Source organism: Dipodomys merriami, unplaced genomic scaffold (genome assembly GCF_024711535.1).
Source record: "Dipodomys merriami isolate MVZ:Mamm:240054 unplaced genomic scaffold, mDipMer1.0.p SCAF_154, whole genome shotgun sequence".
NCBI classification, from domain to species: Eukaryota; Metazoa; Chordata; class Mammalia; order Rodentia; family Heteromyidae; genus Dipodomys; species Dipodomys merriami.
Genome location: NW_027202871.1, coordinates 739,912 through 755,088, shown reverse-complemented (window position 1 = coordinate 755,088; position 15,177 = coordinate 739,912). Strand labels below are relative to the sequence as shown.

The following is a 15,177-nucleotide window of genomic DNA, read 5'->3' as shown; positions in this document are numbered from 1 at the left end:
ATCACCATGCACCAACATCAACTCAAAATGGATTAAAGACCTTAACATTAAACCTGAATCTCTGAAACTACTGCAGGACAGAGTAGGAGAGACACTTGAACTAATAGGCACAGGAAGGAACTTCCTGAACAAAGTCCCAGGGTCACAACAAGTTGGAGAGAGACTCGACAAATGGGACTACCTTAAAACAAAAAACTTCTGCACAGCTAAATCTATCGCAACTAAGCTAGAAAGACAACCAACTAATTGGGAAAAAAATATTTACCAGCAATATATCAGACAAGGGGTTAACATCCTGTATATACAGGGAGCTCAAGAAACTAATCCCTCCCAAACCTAACAAACCAATTACTAAATGGGCAAGGGAACTAAAGAGGGACTTCTCAAATGAAGAAATAAAAATGGCAAAGAAACACATGAGGAAATGTTCATCATCCCTGGTGGTGAAGGAAATGCAAATAAAGACAACCCTGAGATACCACCTTACCCCAGTCAGAATGTCCCACATCCACAAATCAACCAACGACAAATGCTGGAGGGGATGTGGAGAACGAGGAACGCTATTACACTGCTGGTGGGAATGTACACTTATACAACCACTTTGGAAAGCAGTCTGGAGGGTCCTTAGAAAGCTAAAGATTGACCTCCCTTACGACCTAGGCATACCACTTCTAGGCATTTACCCTGAACAACAGGAACCAATATACAAGGACACGTGCACCTCCATGTTTATTGCAGCACTGTTCACAATAGCTAGGATATGGAAACAACCTAGATGCCCCACCATAGATGAATGGATCCAAAAATTGTGGTATCTATACACAATGGAATATTATGCAGCCATTAGAAATGACAAAATAATGTCATTTGCAGGGAAATGGATGGAGCTAGAAGGAATCATGTTGAGCGAGGTAAGCCAAGAAAGAAGAGACAAACGGTACATGGTCTCCCTGATAAGTGGATGCTAAATCGAAAATGTTAGGCAATACGACAAAACTAACAGGACTTAAGAAACAAAGAACTCCCACTCATCTGGTTGAACCACTACTAAATATCCCCATGCTACTGATCACATATATGGTATATAACATGTGAACACCATTATATGTTACAGACTGTGATAGACAATTTGCTCCAGGAAAGTTAGAATGAATTTGTGACTTTAAATGAACATCATTATTCCACAATACTGTGAAATTCCAGAAATTATGTAATCACTTAATCACAATTAAAAAAAAAAAAAAAGAACCTTGGGGAAGGGAGGGAGGGGGGGGATGGTAGGGGGAAAACAATGGAGGAGGTAACAATGTTCAAGAGGAAGTATACTCAATACCTCACTCATGTAACTGTAACTCTCTGTATAGTATCTTTACAATTAAAAAAAAAAAAGTACCATAAAGGGGCTGGGGATGTGGCTTAGTGGTAATGTGCTTACCTAGTATGCATGAAGCCCTGGGTTCAATTCCTCAGTACCATACACAGAGAAAAGGCTGGAGGTGGTGCTGTGGCTCAAGTGGTAGTGCGCTAGCCTTGAGCAAAAGAAGCTCAGGGATAGTCCTCAGGCTCTGAGTTCAAACCCCAGGACTTCCCCTTTTCCCCCCACAAAAAATTGCCATAGACAACTTTAAGAAACATAAGAACAGATAGGGTGAGAGGAAGGAGTAGGGAAAGAAAGAAACTTGGAGCCCATAAAATCATTACTTGTCTTTACTGGAAGTGTTTAAAAAAAATATTGCCAGGGCTGGGAAGGTGGCTCAGTGGTAGAGTGCTTGCCTTGCATGCCTGAGGCCCTGGGTTCGATTCCTCAGCACCACATTAAACAAAAAGAAAAAAGCTGGAAGTGGCGCTGTGGCTCAAGTGGTAGAGCGCTAGCCTTGAGCTGAAGAGCTGAGGGACAGCACCCAGGCCCAGAGTTCAGGCCCCACGACCGGACCCAAAAAAAAAAAAAAAAAAATATTGCCAACACCAGGAACCAGTGGCTCATACCTATAAATCCTAACTACTCAGGAGGCTGAGATCTGAGGACTGAAGTTCAAAGCCAGCCTAGGCAGAAAAGTTCCCGAAACTCTCCAGTTAACAATCAAAAAACCAAAAGTGAGCCTTGGCTCAAGTGGTAGAGCATAGCAACATCCTTGAGTGAAAGAGCTAAATGCCCAGGCTCTGAGTTCAAGCCCCAGGACCATCACAAACAACGTAGTCTTGGACCTTGTTGCTTTCTCTGGCTCTTCTCACTTGCTCTGATAAACCAAGCTATCAGTTGTCTACTACCCCCATGGAAAGGCCACACACCCACAGCTGCAGGAACTCTCCTATCCACAGCCCATCACACCGAAGCCCTCGGTCCTAAAGTCACTAGTGGACTGAATCCTGCCCATGAGCTTGAAAGCAAATCGCCTGGGGTGGGCTTAATAGGAGACACTTTGATGACAGCCTTGAGAGACTGAGTCAGAGAAGCTGGCTAAGCCATGCCTGGATTCCTGGCTCACAGCAACCCAGAGATAATAAATGCTGGGGCTTCAAGCCTCTAAGTTATGGGATGATTATGCAGTGATAAATAATGAATACATGCAGCTGTTCAAAAGCCTAAAGACAGACAGTCCTGGAGATCTCTTCTGTCTGCCCAGCCAGATTCTCTCTCCTGGTATGTAGGCCTGGGTTTTCCTTTGGGAACCATTCTTTCCTCCCTTTCAGTGACTAAGTGGTTCAGGTGAGGCTGACTCATGTTCTCGTCTCCCTCAGCTAGATAGATTTAGCTCAGAATCACTCCCGGAGACTCAGCGTCGGGATGTCTGCTGGAATCGCTGGGAACAATGGCTCACTGGTAGATTTGAGGTTGGTAGAAGGGAAGCTTGAAGCACAGAAGGGAGAAGACTTTCCGAAAATGGAGGCAACCACAGAAAATGGAAGAACAGAAGAGGAAAGGAAGAGAGGAACTTTCACCATGTTACTTGAACCTTTGAAACAACAACAATGGAAGTCAGTCACTCTCTCAACTTCATATAAACCAATATGTGTTTTTTTCCCCTTCATTTCACACCTTAATTTTTGTTGAATGTATATAAAAAAGGAAAAGGTACTAACTAGGAGGTCCATGAAAACAGAGAACAAAGCTTGGTTCATTCACCTCTGCATTCCCCACTGCTTAGCCTGAGGTCTGGCACGCAGTGACCATGCAATAAATATCACCAAATGCAAGAGGGAAATACCTTAGCCCAATTTAGCAAAAGCTGCAGCCAATGTTTTATAATCACTGAGTGTAAAACCCCCTTTAAGGTTCTCAAATTCTAAACCTTTAAAAATATTTACAAATATTAAGTACACCAATCATTTGGACTAGATAAGCCACTTAAAACCCATCATAGTGCATTCTTTTCTAACATAAAAGCCCTCTAACCACTTGGATGACTCCTGTTTATTTAGAGACAAATATTTTCTACATCACAGGACATTTTTTAAAAATTAGGACTTGAACTTATTTTTAGTAACATCTTACTGGCAAGCTCCTAAACATTATATATATATATATAAAAGAATGTCCCAATCAGTTGATCAGAATGCAGAATGCATTCTTTATTACAGACACGGTGCCAGAATGTTTTGGTTCCCAAGTTAAATAACAAAAATATATGTGTGTGTGTGTGTGTGTGTATACACACACACACACACACACACACACATATACACTCTCATCTATACAACTATTAATTTCCAGGAAATGTGGAAGATGAACAGGCAGACCAACCACACCCCAGGTAGCCTGGGGACTTGCCCTAGATTCCATCCCTACAACAAGAAGCAAAGCAAAACAAAACAAAAAACAAAAAAAACCAACACACCTCATAAGGATACAACCAGCTAAGTCTACACTATGAAAAACAATTGGACAAATCCTTTGCTTTCTTCACCAAATAAAGTACCAGGGGTCAGAAACGGAGGTGAAAAAGGAACTCACTGACTAAAAGAGACAGAAGTAGCATGCAACACACTGTAATCACTTAGATCCTGGTTCCTAAAAACTTATTTTGAATTTTGTGATGTGTAAGAGACAACTGAAAATTTGAAGACTTTATTTGACATTTGTTATTAAGGAACTATTATTTTCAATGTGTGCTAATGGTGTTACAGTGTGTTAAAATGAGTCTATCTTTTAGCTACTGTACTCAAAGTTTTACACATGAAAGGTGATGTCTGAATTTGCTTTAAAATAATGAGGGGAGGGCTGGAAAGGTAGTTCAGTGGTGGAGTGCTTACCTCACATGAATGGGGCCCTGGGCTTGATTCCTCAGCACCACATAAACAGAAAAACCAGAAAACTGGAAGTAGCGCTGTGGCTCAAGCAACTAGCCTTGAGCTTAAGAGCTGAGGAACAGACAGCACCCAGGTGCAGAGTTCAAGCCCCACGACCAACAAAAAGAAAAAATTAGGGGAGGAGTAGACAGGGTAGACAGGGAATGCTTGATCCTGGGTTAATAACTGGGGGTTGTTAGTAAGTGCTTGACAATTTGATTTACTACTCTGTGTACATATTCAATTCTTCATATAAACTTTTAAATGAGTAAAGAAAAACTATATTAGGACTCTGGTAAATATATTATCCAAATTAAAAAATTTGGATATCTTATCTCCAGTTAACCACTATAAAACTGGAAGTGGAGTTATGGCTCAAGTGGTAGAGCACCAGCTTTGAGTGACAAAGCTAAGAGACAGAGACCAGGCCTCAATTTCAAGCCCCAGTACAGGCACACAAGAAACTAAAGAGGGAAGCATTGAGGGTGTTATGACAGAGTACTAGAGAAAATAAATTTTACTAAATTATCGTGTGTGTGTGTGTGTGTGTGTGTGTGAGTAAATGCCACAATGAGGCTTATAACTGAGTAGACAAGCCACCAAGGCTCTCTGGCCTGTCATCTTCATCTCTCCTTGCCACATCCAAGAACGGTGTATTAATCTAAAAATACTTCACTTTAACATATTTCACTTCATATTGACCTGAAATATGGTAGCACTTGACACTGAATATGTGAAGCTGAAGGAATCTGAGAAAAGGAAAGAAAGCAGAAAGGCCTTCTCTCTGCTGTCATCCCCAGAAGCAGGTTATAAAAGGTAGGAAGGGTTTTCTGACCTTCCCCGAAACACTACAGGGAAGAGGGGCTTCTTATAGCCAGAGGAAGGAGCACCCTTATCTTGCAAACAGAGGACAGAGACAAGAATGAGAACCAAGGGGCCTTGCTAATTTCTCCACAGCTGTCCATTCTGCAGGTGTGTAACCATTTCTCCAGATCTTCATTTCCTAAGAAGGCCCCCATCCCATGTGAAACTGACAGGAAACAAATCTGAATGCTTTTGTCTTGCTAACTGTCATAAGGGCTTCAGACAGAATCCAAAGATGGTAACAAAAGTCCTCCCTCAGACTTCCTAAGTCCCAGGAGCAACTTTCTGCCATTTTCTTATTTTGACTTAAATAATTTATTTTTTTTTGGGGGGGGGGAGGGGCTGGTGGGGCTTGGATGTTGTCCCTGAGCTCTACCACTTTGAAGCACAGTTCCACTTCCAGTTTTCTGGTGGTTAACTGAAGATAAAGAGTTTCATGGACTTTCCTACCAGGGCTGGCTTTGAACTGTGATCCTCATATCTCAGCCTCCTGAGTAGTTAGGATTATGGGCATGAGCTACCAGGACCCAGCCTTAAAGGGCAATTTTTTTTGTTTTGTTTTGTTTTGGGTCCGGTCGTGGGGCCTGAACTCTGGGCCTGGGTGCTGTCCCTCAGCTCTTTTTAGCTCAAGGCTAGCACTCTACCACTTGAGCCACAGCGCCACTTCCGGCTTTTTTCTTTTTGCATATGTGGTGCTGAGGAATCCAACCCAGGGCCTCAGGCATGCAAGGCAAGCGCTCTACCACTGAGCCACCTTCCCAGCCCCTAAAGGGCAATTTTTTAAATTGAGTTAAATAAATTTTTTTTTGTTGTTGTTGTTTTTTGTTTTTGTCGGCCGTGGGGCTTGAACTCTGGGCCTGGGTGCTGTCCCTCAGCTCTTCAGCTCAAGGCAAGCGCTCTACCACTTGAGCTATAGCGCCACTTCCTAAATAAATTTATTTTATGAATAGTAAAAGTTAATGACAATTCAACCTTATCAGTAACTAGCAGGCTCAGCTTGCCTTGGAGTCAGCTGTATGTGCTAAGTTTGACTTGTGCATATTTGTCCTAGCTTCTTCAAATCTCCTCTTCCCTAACTTAATCCACATAGTCCCTAACTTCTTCAAATTTCCTTCACCACTCCTAAACATATAACCTTGATAATTACTACACACAGCATCTTTTTCAGTGATAGGCTCTTATCTTATGTGATGAAAAAGTAGCCCATTGTACAGATCACGGAGCTCCCATCTCCAGTGGAATGAGCTTTTACAGTATAAATATAGTTAACTAGAATAACTCTGGGTATGGTGAAGAGAAGCAGATTTAAACAGCCATGACATAATCTTACCTGCATGGTCCTCCTTTTAGTTAATGTCACTTGAAAATTTTTCCACTCCCAACGTTGCTCAACCACATGTGCAAAAACAACATGGCCATTTCCACAGGCTCCAGCGATCTGAGTGCCATCAATAGACCATGCGATGTTAAATATGCTACCGGTGTTGGGTTTCTCTAAAGCATAGGACCACTGGACAAGAGAAGAGTGGGAAGAACAAGAGAAAAACTGACTTGTCAGAAAAAAAGAATTAATAAGCTGGGTACATGTGAAGATGTTAAGATTCTTTTGGAAAGAGTGTATATCATTATCTGGAATTATTAAAAATAATTTTATTAGGAAAAATGTAACCATAGTATAGAAACAGAAGCTTGAGGTAGAATTTTTAAAGTTCACAGTAGAGTAAGTACAATAAAACCACATGTAAAATAAAAAACACACCATTTTAATATTCATGACTATTTTTAAATAACAATGCTGAAAAGAGTCTGAAGGAAAAAATAAGACTTGTTCCTTTTGAGATCCTCTGTCATACATCCAAAAACTTATGAAATTTTTCAAAATTTCACTACAGCTGAAAACAAACACACAATGTAAAACATCTGATATACATTCTAAATCACAAGAGTATGATATACATGAAACTATTTCTTCTTTTTCTTTTTCTCAGAATGTATTGAATTAAAACATCACTGCTAAGTCCATCTTACCCAAGTCAGAATGGCAGTCATCAAGAAAATAAATAACAAGTGCTAACCAGGACGCTATTGATGGGAATGTAAATTAGGGCAGCTACTACAGAAATTAGTATGGAAGTTCCTCAGAAACCTAAGAACAGAACTAACCATAGACTCCTCCTCTTCCACTCTTGGGCATAGCCCAAGAATACAGTAGAGGTACTTGCCCACTCATGTTTACTACAGCACTATGCAAGCTGCAGAACCAGCTGAGGGATCCATCAACAGGTGATAGGAGAAAGACGGTGTGGTATATATACAATATGGTATATTATATTCTGCCATACAGTAGAATGAAATTACACCACCTGCATAAAAATGGATAGGTCAGAGTATCATGTTAAGTAAATAAGCCAGGCTCAAGAAGAAATATTATGTGCGCTTTCATAGGCAGAATCTAAGTATTATAATAATAATAATAATAATAATAGCACATGAAGATAAAAATGTCGGACAGCTGGGCACCAGTGGCTCATGCTTGCAATCCTAGCTATTCAGGAGGCTGACATCTGAGGATTGCAGTTTGAAAACAGCATGGGCAGGAATATTCATCAGACTCTTATCTCCAATTACCCACCAGAAAACTGGAAGTGGAGTTGTGGCTCAAAATGGTAGAACATGAACCTTAAGCAGAAAAGCTCAGGGACAGTGCCCAGGCCCTAAATTCAAGCTTCACAAACGACGATGAAGACGAAGACAAAGATGAAGAAATAAATGCACTCTCTACCTGAATTATGTAACTGTGGCCCTTCTGTATATCACCTTTATAATAACAAAAAAAATCCTCTTTACTATTGTACTCCTGAACTGAAAAGATCCTCAAAAACATCATCTCTGGCTTTGTTTGGCAAATGTATTTTATAAAATTGTATTCTATAAAATAAATATAAATCACAGAGAAAGTAGATCAAAGTCCCTTATAGTTCCTTAAGGCATATGATCTGATTTTAAAGAACATCTCCTCATTATTCTTTCTTACATGAAATTAGTGACTCACAAACTGTCTTAAATTATATATTACAAATATATATAGATAGATATATGTATACATATATATATATCGAAAATGTTACACTGACAATGAAAAGTTACATATTGCAGTAAGACCAATTGCTGCAGATGATGAATTATTACAATTATATTAACTGGATGGAGGAGTGAATAAACAGAAGGAAGATTTATAATGATAAGCCAGTATCATTGTATAATGCCAATGTGCAAAGTGAAAAGGCTATACGCCTTTTATATAAGCAATAGCTCCACCTGCTGACAAATCAAAGCAATATCAGTCAGTTAGTTAAAAGGAGATCCTATTCTGCTGCTAAGGCCACAGCTGCTCTGCTCTGCTCTGCTGCTACCTCCACCAGCCCCTCTTGGTATTACCAGCTCAGCCCACTGTACTAATGATAACATTCAAGAAAAGGCTTGGGGGCTAGGAATGTGGCTTAGTGGTAGAGTGCTTGCCTTGCATGCAGGAAGCCCTAGGTTCAATTCCTCAGTACCACATAAGCAGAAAAAGCCAGAAGTGGTGCTGTGGCTCAAGAGGTAGAGTGCTAGCCTTGAGCAAAAGAAGTTCAGGGACAGCGCCCAGGCCCTGAGTTCAAGCTCCACAACTGGAAAGAAAGAAAGAGAGGGCTGGGAAGGTGGCTCAGTGGTAGAGTGCTTGCCTTGCATGCCCAAGGCCCTGGGTTCAATTCCTCAGCACAACATAAGCAAAAAGAAAAAAGCCGAAAGTGGTGCTATGGCTCAAGTGGTAGAGCACTAGCCTTGAGCTGAAGAGCTGAGGGACAGCGCCCAGGCCCAAAGTTCAGGCCCCACGACTGGACCCAAAAAAAAAAAAAAAGAAAGAAAGAGAGAGAGAGAGAGAGAGAGAGAGAGAGAGAGAGAGAGAGAGAATGGAGGGAGGGAGGAAGGAAGGGAGGCAAGGAAAGAAGGAAAAGAAAAAAGAAAAGGCTTGTATTGAGCTTAATGTTCAATCCCACAGCAGAAGCAGCTCAAGAGAGTATCTTCCAGCCAGCTCTGAGGAGGTTTTCTAGGTCTCTGTGGGTTTATGGGACCATAGCCAGTCCTCTTTCTCTTTTGCTTCCTGGCTGATGAAAGGCGCTCTACCGCTCATTCCTATCATGATGTTCTGCCTTGCCACAGGCCCAACACACAGGGCCAATTGATCATGGACTGGAGTCTCAAAAACTCTAAACCAAAATAAACTTTTTCTCTAAGATAATTTTTCTCAGGGCTGGGAAGGTGGCTCAGTGGTAGAGCGCTTGCCTTGCATGCATGAGGCCCTGGGTTCAACTCCCCAACACCACATAAGCAAAAAGAAAAAAAGCCGGAAGTGGTGCTGCGGCTCAAGTGGTAGAGCGCTAGCCTTGAGCTGAAGAGCTGAGGGACAGCGCCCAGGCCCAGAGTTCAGGCCCCACGACCGGACCCCCCCCCAAAAAAAGATAATTTTTCTCAATTATTTTATTATAGTGACAGAGACAAAAAACTGACTAACACAACTCCAACTCTTTCTGTCACTGCTGCCTTGTGAGCTCTTCAATGGAATAAGTCATTTTCCAGTAACAATGGGTAAATGTTGCTGACCATAGCTATTTAGTTCTAAACAGTTTTATGAAAATGGGAATATGCTATAAGGAAAAATTCTGACACATATTCAAATATGAATTCTTAACAAAGAAAAATATTACCTTTGGTTTTAAATTTTTTTAATTTACTATTAATTCCTTATAAAAGCAACTGAAATTTTGTGAAATCATACTAATAGCTGAAACAAATTAAAACTGTACTCTCTATATTGACTGGCATCAAATTTAATACTTTACTATCTTTCAGTTGGTCAAAATGAATTATTTCTAGAAAAACAAGTAACAGAGAACAAGCCCATAAATCTGGAATTGATTGAACCAATACACTCAGGAGAAAAATCAGAAAGATTCAGTCAAATGCAAGTCATTAAAAAATATTTTGTACTGCCAGGCACCTATGGCTCATGCCTGTAATCCAAGCTACTCAGGAAGCTGAGATCTGAGGATCAAAGTTCAAAGCCGACCCAGGCAGGAACACCTGTGAGACCCTTATCTCCAATTAACCACTAGAAAACTGGAAGTGGCACTGTGGCTCAAGTGGTAGAGTGTTTACCTTGAGCTGAAGAGCTGAAGGACAGCGCCCAGGCTCCAAAGCCCACAATCAACAACAACAAAAAAAAAGGAGAGAGAACCGGTTATGTGGTGCAACACCACATCTGACAGCACATCTGCAAGTGCTCACATGGGAACTTACCCCTGTTTTATCACACAAGCGTAAAGTATTAAATGACCCAACAGCAAATATCTCTCCATCAGGAGCCCAGGCAACTGAGGTAATGGGATGTTCGTGAGGCTGTGAGTTGTACAGAAGGCGGCCATAACTATCCCACACCTATAAAAGCAAATTTTTAAAAAGCTTTTATAACAATCATCCCATTACTACAAAGAACTTTGTCCTTAAATAAAAATGAAGGAATCCTAATCATAAAATATAAGCAATAAAATATATTTACTATTATAGAGAAGGGATAAAAATATAATGGATTCCTTGAACCTTAAATATCTCGAAAAATGTATTATAATTTTCAGATTTCGCTAAACCATAAACATTAAACCCATCTATTTTAAGTGTTAACTTTACTTACTTTTTGAGAAATTTTAAGTATTAGTGTATTTAAAAGTGATAAAGCAAATTCCATAGTGCCATAGGGTTAAGAATAAAATTGTGAGCTGCTAAATATTTCACTTAAATTTCTTTCTGTTCAATGAGAGCTCTGTCAACTTTGTCCAAAATAATTGATTTCAATTAAAGTTCCTGTAATTGCAGTTACTTTAAATTCTCTCCTGAGGCCTGGGAGTGTACACCTCAGTGGCACAGAGCTTGCCTGGCATGTGCCAGGCCCCCATTTCAATCCATAGTACTTCAAAAAGAAATAAAACCTTACTCTCCACAAGTTACTTTGGTCTAACTTATCAAGATGCATTATTTTTATAACCTGATTTATGGAATTGAAACCTCTTTGTACAACTATTAATAAAAAAAATTGTTCTGAAATAGACTAGATTTGGTAAAGCAGTAAAGTTTTTTTTTAATTTTAACAAGCTGATTAAAATCAAGGCACTAAAACCAGAGGCTGAACGGATGTTGCTACTTATTAAGTTAAATTTTAAATGTGAATGACAATTTTTATAGTTGGGATTTTAAAATACCAGTTAAAATTAGAAAGTAAGTTGTTAGGTTATTAAAGGGAAAAGACTGAAAAGAATATCCATATATGCTAAATACTTTTCATCTACATGTTATTCTTTGATCAAAAATCTATAAACAATTACATACCTTATATTTGCAGTCTTCACCAGCAGATAAAATAAGATCATTGACTGAGTTCCAATCTACTTTTAAAATTATGCCATCATGGGCTTTCCACTGTAAGAAAAAAAAAAGACAGTATAACTTTAGAAGTTTTCTAGGTGTGCACTAATGACTCATGCCTGTAAGCCTAGCTATTCGGAAGACTGAGATCTGAGGATCACAATTCAAAGCTGGCCTGGTCATGAAAGTCCATGAGACTCTTATCTCCAACTAACCACCAAAAAGCCAGAGGTGGAGCTGTGGCTCAAGTGGTAGAGTACTAGCCCTGAACAAAAAAAGCTCATGTATAATACCCAGTCCCTCAGTTCAATTCCTAGGACACACACAGACACACAGACACACAGACACAGACACACAGACACACAGACACACAGACACAGACACACACACACACGTTGTTTTCTGTTTTATAAAAGGATATTTTATTTATTTATTTATTTTTTGTAACAGAGGTCTCACTACATTGCTTAAGCTGGCCCTGAACTCCTAAGCTCAAGCAATCCTCCTGCTCAGACTCTTGAGTGGTTAGGATTACAAGAGCACACTACTACGTCTAGCTGTTTGCTTCTTTCTAATACTTTATTCCTTCTAACATTCTGCGCTATGCCTTATTGGCTGGTGCCATCTCCAAGTTACACCAATGAAAGCAACTCACAGCACCATATCTACTGTATAGCTTATATTTCCATTAAATTGCTCAGTTGCCTAGATTCCAGATGGAAATCACTTAGTGTTAAACTATTTCAAGTCTGACATTTATGTGAAAAAACTAAAACAAATGTTATATATTTCAGATTATCAATAGAATCCAAATCTGACTGCATCCTTTGTACAGTTGATCCCATTACTGGTACTGAGATTCAGTCCAGAGCCTCAGACAAGCTAAGTATGCTCTACTACTGAGCTACCTTGTTTTCTTTTGCTTGAACTCTACTGTGTGTATATCATTCTTTAGTATATCTTCAATTTTTTTCTGCACATTCTCTTTATCTTTATGGTCTCTGCCTTTTTTTTTTTTTTTGGTTGGTCGTGGGGCTTGAACTCTGGGCCTGAACACTGTCCCTCAGCTCTTCAGCTCAAGGCTAGTGCTCTACCACTTGAGTTACAGCGCCACTTCCGGTTTTCTGGTGGTTTTATTGGAGTTTCACGGACTTTCCTGCATGGGCTGGCTTTAAACCTCGATCCTCAGATCTCAGCCTCCTGAGTAGCTAGGATTACAGATGTGAGCCACAAGCGCCCAGCAGGTCTCTACCTTTGGATTGTCCTTACCCTTTATAGGTTTGATTCACAATTGTACTACTACTGAGAATTTATATGTTCGAGATACATTAAGAATGCATATACCAGAAAAAAAATTTGAAAAAAAGAATGCCTACAACTGGGGGCACCAGGAGCTCACATCTGTAATCCTAACTACACAGGAGTCTGAGATCTGAGGATCCTGGTTCAAAGCCAGCCCAAGCAGCAAAGTCCATGAGTCTCTTACCTCCAATTGACCACCAAAATGCCAGAAATGGAGCTATGGCTCAAGTGGTAGAATATCAACCTTGAGCAAAAAAGCTAAGGGACAGCACCAAAGCCCTGAGTTCAAGTCTCAGTACTGATACCAAAAAGAAAAACTAAGTTTTCCATGTATTTGTCCCATCTTATCTTTCTTAAGTACTATTATTGTTTTGCTTGTTTTTGTGTGGTTCTTGGTTTGTCATTTCTAAATTACGAACAATCCTTCCTCGGGGATCCTGGGCTTAGAACAACATTTCCCTTTTCTCCTTGGGTGGGGGGCTGGGGCGGGGGGGATGGGAATGGATGGGAAGGGGAAACAAAGGAGGAGGCTACAATGCTTGATAAGAAATGTACTCATTATCTTGCCCATGTAATTGTAACCCCTCTGTACAGTATTTTCACAATAAAAAATTTTAAAAAAATACTGAACTCCTACACTAACTCTTCCTGCTTTCTGAACAGCACGAGAGAAAATGTAAATGCAACATTTTTCATTAAGTTAAATATTCTCTGTTATTCATAAAGTTCTATACACTTAATTTGTTCTAAATATTAGGCTTACTTTCTATATTATACGAATACTCTCTTTAAAAGCTAAAGCTCTTAAAGAGAGCTCAGTGTTTGACAAGATAACTTATAACGATGATTAAACAACAACAGCAACAAAAAAAGTCGATGGGCATATGACAAATACTATAAATCCAACATTCTAGAGGCTGAGACAAGGCCAGCCTGGACTACCTAGTAAAACTTTGTATCAAATAAAGTAAAAAACAAAAAAATCTAAGCAAATCCAAAAGTTATGATTTCGTTTAGTTTCACGTCTATACACTGGAAGCTGACTATAAATGTAAAAGACTCCTAGCTGTACTAAGTCATGTGAAAATTCAGAAATCCAAAACATCTTTATGATTTACTGGTAGGATATGAATTGGACAAAGTAATAATCCTTCTTGGAAACATAAACAGATATTCCCTAATGTATAATAAAGGTTAATAAAACTACACACTTAAAAAACCTCAGACTGTAAAAAAAGACCACCCAGAAGAAAGAGATTTTAAGTAACTACTAGCTTAACATGTAGGTAGATCTGGATAGCAATTTACAAATACCTGAGCAGTACCTGTGAAACTTTTGCATTTGGTTGGAGAGGTTTAATGATGAGCTGCTTGCCTGCGGTGTAAAGAACCTTCTCTGAATCTGGGCCCCAGGCTACTGAATACACTGGTGTTCCTGTCAAAGACAGAAAAGGAAAAAGATGCTGAACAACTTTCACTACTAGGCTGTGTCAGTCAGACTTTTTCATTGTTGTGACATAATACTGATGGAAATAATGTAAAGAAGGAAGGATAGATTTCCTCACAGATTCAGAGGCTTTGGTCTATCATGGAGGGAAGGGCATGGTAAAGGATAACTTCTCAGCTCATGGCAGCCAAGAAGCTGAGCAAGAGACAGAGCGAGAACAAGCTATGCCCTTCTCAGATACTCTCCCCTGTCACTTGCTTCCTCCAGCCAGGCCCTACCTTCCACATTCAACCACCTCACCACAGAATGGTCTATTCACATTTTTAATCCATCAGCGGAACAAACTATTTATTAGAACTTTCACAGTCTAAAGGTCTTTGAAATTAGCTACAAAGTGCTTTTCTAAATCTGCTGGGCATTTCTCAATCCAATCAAGCTAACAGTCACAACTGAGCATCAGTGGCTCACTCCTAACTACTCAGGAGGCTGAGATGTGAGCATCACCACACTAAGCCAGACAAATAGGAAAGTCCATGAGACTCTTATCGCCAACTCCAAAAAGCCAGAAGTAAAGGTAAGATTCAAGTGGTAGAGCTCTAGCCTTGAGCAAAAAAAGATAAAGGACAGCACCCAGACCCTGAGTTCAAGTCTCAGTACTGACACAAAACAAAAAGTAAATTTGAAAAATAAATGAATAAAAATTAATATCGAGACTGTTACAAGGGCCAATAAAGCAATGTGAGGTGTCATTTCATTTCTTCCTTTTATAGTATCCCTTTTAAACTGGAAAAAGGTTGATACTGAAATACAGAGTGAGCTAA

At 39.8% G+C, this 15,177-nt stretch overlaps 1 protein-coding gene across 4 annotated transcripts in view; it reads right to left on the bottom strand.

Annotated features, from left to right (window-relative positions):
- Ift80 (intraflagellar transport 80) overlaps positions 1 to 15,177 on the bottom strand; it is a 74,675-nt gene that overhangs the window by 34,734 nt on the left and 24,764 nt on the right. For all 4 annotated transcript variants that reach the window (XR_011372041.1, XM_070022850.1, XM_070022849.1 and 1 more), the window contains 4 exons: positions 14,235 to 14,344; positions 11,572 to 11,661; positions 10,489 to 10,626; positions 6,482 to 6,661 (listed from right to left, as the gene is read on the bottom strand). Coding sequence is in view for 3 of the 4 variants with exons in the window: in XM_070022850.1 (XP_069878951.1) it covers positions 6,482 to 6,661; positions 10,489 to 10,626; positions 11,572 to 11,661; positions 14,235 to 14,344 (518 nt within the window). In the remaining variant the exon portion in view is untranslated. The remainder of the gene's footprint in view (positions 1 to 6,481; positions 6,662 to 10,488; positions 10,627 to 11,571; positions 11,662 to 14,234; positions 14,345 to 15,177) is intronic.